The 5,000-nt window shown below is 33.3% G+C and overlaps 1 protein-coding gene across 1 annotated transcript in view; it reads left to right on the top strand.

The window, feature by feature from the left end:
- LOC107560268 (dihydropyrimidinase-related protein 2-like) overlaps positions 1-5,000 on the top strand; it is a gene marked incomplete at its 3' end in the record, with an annotated part of 28,503 nt that overhangs the window by 19,944 nt on the left and 3,559 nt on the right. Inside the window, exons 5-9 of the mRNA XM_016244411.1 lie at positions 1,232-1,293; positions 1,551-1,631; positions 2,441-2,509; positions 2,904-3,024; positions 4,909-5,000. The exon at positions 4,909-5,000 is cut by the window's right edge and continues 73 nt beyond it. Of these exons, the coding sequence (XP_016099897.1) occupies positions 1,232-1,293; positions 1,551-1,631; positions 2,441-2,509; positions 2,904-3,024; positions 4,909-5,000 (425 nt within the window). The remainder of the gene's footprint in view (positions 1-1,231; positions 1,294-1,550; positions 1,632-2,440; positions 2,510-2,903; positions 3,025-4,908) is intronic.

Here is a 5,000-nt window from a genome sequence, read left to right as displayed (position 1 = left end):
GAAAAGTGATGATTTACACACTTTGTGGCTTAAATTGCACACATTCTCAAAGAATTTAAAAATACAAAATTAATGAATAATTCAGAATAAGCTAAAAGTAAAACAAGTCAAATGTCAAATGTCAAATGCAATGCAATAATAAGAATTGGGTGCCAAAAATAGCGTCACAATGCAGCAGTTAATTTTGACAGCAAATTTTGATTTAGTCTTAGCCATAGTCTTTTGACTAAAATGCCATTTAGTTTTAGTCATATTTCAGTCATCTGAATTGTTTTAGTTTTAGTCGACTAAATGTACAGTAAATGTAGTTATTTTAGTTGACTAAATGTACAGTAGATTTAGCCAACTAAAATCTAATGGGTTTAGTTACAGTGTAATGCATTTATTAAGCAAACTTTCTAAGCACATTATATATTCCTGGAGAAATCATCTATTAACCTGGTAATATGAATGATATTAAAGTTTGAACATACAATATATACACACAGATTTAACTGCTGTGACACACAACATGCTTTTTTATTCAAACGAAATAAAACCACTTCTCATAAAGAAACAAAAACATGGTCCTCCTTTCAATGAAATAGCAATGGTTATATAATATACATTCTTTATAACAACATTCTTCATTCTTTCAACCAGACATTTATTTATATAAATTAAATTCAGAGTAATCCTTATTAGCAGGGAGTGATTTTCTCTCTTTCTTTTGTTGCTTAATTAACATTAATGACAGACTAACAGCAACTAAATTAGACTACTGTCCCTTTAAAACCGAATATTCTACAAACTGTTTACATTCATTTAAGACATAACATTTTTGTCTCACTTTCGTATTCATTGACGAAAATGTTAATATATTTTCGTCATAGTTTTTCTCATTCAAAACAAGTTTTTAATTCGTTATTGTCTCGTATTCATTGGTGAAAAAATTAATTTTTTTCTTATTCGTCAATGAAATTAACACTGCAGTGCAGCAGTTATATCAATGAAGTGTATACACCTAGAACAGTATTCCCAAATGAAAGTGATGATTTAGGCGCTTTATAGCTCAAATTACACACATTTTCAAGAGAAGAATCATTACAAGCACTTTAACAAGAATACAATCTGTACATTTCTCTCAAAGTCCATGACCCCATTACTTCAGCCTTGCTTGTTCCTGCAGCTCCTGCTGTCTATATGCACATCCATGTCTGATGTCTTACATCCTGGGTTTTTTTTCTCCCAGGTGTCAACTCTTTCCTGGTCTACTTGGCCTACAAGGACATTTTCCAGCTAAATGACTCCCAGGTATGGATGATTTCTCATGCATATTCTTTTAATAATCCTGATAAAGATGGACTAGACACTAGATCAGCAGTGAAAGGGTTTTTGGTATGTTGAGAGCAGTAATGATGAGTTTTCCTGATGCTCACCGGGGAACAGTCCCATTCGCTCTGATGTTCACCACATTCCCTGTTGCTTTAGATCCAGAACAGATGATAGAACAAACTATACTGCATAAACACAGAAAACACACCCAGTGTTGTTTCTCTTGTCTGTTGTAGATGTATGAGGTGTTCAGTGTGATCAGGGACTTGGGAGCCATCGCCCAGGTGCATGCAGAGAACGGAGACATCATTGCTGAGGTGAGCTCACCTTTCCTTTGTTTTGTTTTTTTCAAATGACTTTCATATTAATTAAAAAAATTAAAAAATTAAATATATATATATATATATATACAGTATATTATATCTAATATAAATAATCATTAGAATAAATTGAAAATTATTATGTATATAATTGATTAAATAAATATAAATAATGAATTATATGATTATACAGTATATGTATATATTTGTGTGTGTGTGTGTGTGTGTGTGTGTATGAAATACTATTACAATTTAAAATAACTTTTCCATTTTTATATATTTTATATTTAATGTTGATATATTTGATTTTAGATTTAATAATGATTTCTATAATTTTTTTTTTTTTTCAGAAATCATTCTGATATGTTAAAACTATTATATTGTAATGTTTTACATTATTTATTTTTTCCTTCCTTTCCTTTAATTTTGAAAAATTAAATGAAGTCTTGGTGAACACAAGAGATGTCTTTTAAAAAAAAAAAAAAATTTGTGTATACACACACACACACATATATATATATATAACATTAATGCAGGTGAAAATAAATTATATATAAACATGTAGTATTTGTTGTATTGATTTTATGCTGATTTAAATGTAAAATCATAAAAAAGTTACAATAGTTATTTGAGAATAAATGAGAAATACAAAATAAGTGAAATATATAAAAAAAGTCAAATGTCTCCATTACAGTTATTATAATCTGGGGTCAAATGTGCTTAATTGTCAGGACAGTAATTTTACAATGCAAAAAAACTCTTAAAAATAGAAACTATTAACCTCTTTTACTCTCTTTTGTTTATAGGAGCAGAAGAGGATTCTGGGATTGGGTATCACTGGTCCAGAGGGACACGTTCTGAGTCGTCCAGAGGAGGTAAAACGCTTCACATGCACATCAGACTACACCAAATTCACACCGCAAAATTACAGCTGTGCACCACATGGAAGAGCTTTTTAGCACATCATCGGCCTTACAAGTACATCGAGATCCGAGAACGCTTCCAAAATAACCTTCAAACATGCTGCAGTAAAACACATTTATGGTTTATTTCCCTTTAGGGATCAAGGGATTTCAGACTTTCCACTTTCCCACAGTTTTTGCTGCCAGAATCATTGATCACTGGTATCGCAGGCACATCAGCCTTCCAGAAACCTTTAGCCGCACATAAAGTGCGCGTCAGCGTTCAGGAGGTGCTGAGCAGCACTTTACAGCGGCTGCGTCTGTAATTTGAGCTGAAGGTCAGTGAGTGTCGGCCGTTGTTTTATAGGTGGAGGCCGAGGCCGTCAACCGCGCTGTGACCGTCGCCAATCAGACCAACTGCCCGCTCTATATCACCAAAGTGATGAGCAAGAGCGCTGCTGAAGTCATCGCACAGGCCAGGAAAAAAGGTACATCAGATGTTTGCTATAAAAACAGCTTGACATGCCGCTAAATCACCCAGAAAGGCCTGGAAAATGGCAGATGGGTTTTATTCTCAAATGATCAACACACTCCTAACTAGAGGACATGTGACACTGACTACACTGCAAAAACACAGTATTTTTGTCTTGATTTCTAGTACGAATATCTAAACATTATCAAATCAAAATATATTTACTGGAGAAGCAAAATGACTTAAGATATCATTTTGATTTCTGAAGAAAACAAAAGCTAAATGAATTGAGTTCATGCTTTAAACAAGAGAAAATATATGTCGGTAGGTTAAGAAAAATAATCTTGTTTTCACGTTTAATTAAGTTTAGGTTTATCATTTTGATACATTTTTTGAAAACAAGTCATTTTTTCTCTAACTGTTACTGTATCTTGATTTAATGTATTTTTAAATCTTAATTGTAATGGAAAACAAGACAAAAAAGATACTACATAAAAGTAACAAAATCATTTTTGCAGTGAAATTACTACTATGGAAATGGTGTGTTATTATGCTAATGTTTAGGCTAACACTTAGAATGAGTAAAGCTATAGGACCTGTCAAGGGAAATGTATTTTAATTAATACTGAAAAAGTATTTAAAATGAACTATTCTACCCAATATTTGTGTTTGTTGTGTATTTTTCTGCTTGGGGCAAAAATCATTAGCTTAGCATTATGCTTACATCCCCCTGCTGGAAAAAAAACAATTGAAACCATCACAAAGTTTCAAATGGTTTCCTCTACAAATACCATTACGAACATTACCAACCATCAACTGTTAACCATTAAAACCATTACCTTCTGGTTTCCAGTAGCGGTGTTGCCGAGTTTTTCCCATGATTATAATATTTGATATACTGCATAAATTGCAATTGATTAAAATGCGTGTATTGAAATATTTATCATTCTACCAAAGATAAACCTGCTGGATTATGAGTTTTGTGAGGAAGGAACCTTTGTGTGCCTTTATGAAGACTGTTTATGATTACTACTAGTGATTTTCAAGTTGAAAATGTGTATAATGCATAAGTGTGACGGTAAAATATGTATTTTAGGTATGGGATGTTGAGTTTGGATATTGGGGTAGGGTCCTTGGGCTTGTTTTGGGCTATTTTTGATTGGCCTTTGTGCTGGTTTTGTTACACAGACCTGTCAGCCCTGTCCAGAAGCATGTTTTGGGCCATATTCCATTAGGATTTAGTGGTTTGAACATGCCTCCAATAGAAGGCAGCAAATTACCAGACCCACAGGAACCATTACAGTTTCCATTAAAACCAATACAGTTCCCATTATAACCATTAAAAGCAATACAATTCCCATTATAACCATTAAAACCAATACAAATTCTATGAGGGTTGATATTGGGGGTTTTTTTCAGCAGGGACTCTGTTGGCATTTTTATATAAAAAAAATTTGCCTTATAAAAATATCTAAATATGCTTAAAACAAGGTAAATTTACTTGTTTTCATATATTGTATTCTAAAAATATGTGTAAGTTTAATTTGTCTTTTTACACTAGTTGGCATTTTTTTCACTGTATTCAAGATTTTGTCTGTACAATAAGACATAAATAGTCTTTTATTGTTTTTGTGTGCTGTTTTTTCTCCAGCCTGGTCATAGCTGGTTCAGTGGGTTGGTTTTAAAGGGGTTTTGATCGCTTGATCACATCCTTAGCTAGTTAGACTGGTTTTAGAAGACGTTATACAGCAAAACAGCTCTTTAGCATTTGAAACAGAGCAACATCTGCTTATAAGCTCGAGGCATTTAAGTATGAAGAACGAAGTAGCTCTTAAATCTAGTCTTGAAACAGCTCTTAAAACCGGTCTAGTTATTCTGACCCAGTGTTTTCCCTCCGCAGGTACCGTGGTGTACGGGGAACCTATAACAGCCAGTCTGGGGACAGATGGCACTCACTACTGGAGCAAGAACTGGGCCAAAGCTGCAGCCTAC

This window comes from Sinocyclocheilus grahami, unplaced genomic scaffold (genome assembly GCF_001515645.1).
Source record: "Sinocyclocheilus grahami isolate Dianchi unplaced genomic scaffold, SAMN03320097.WGS_v1.1 scaffold717.1, whole genome shotgun sequence".
NCBI classification, from domain to species: Eukaryota; Metazoa; Chordata; class Actinopteri; order Cypriniformes; family Cyprinidae; genus Sinocyclocheilus; species Sinocyclocheilus grahami.
This window is presented reverse-complemented; position numbering and strand designations above follow the sequence as displayed.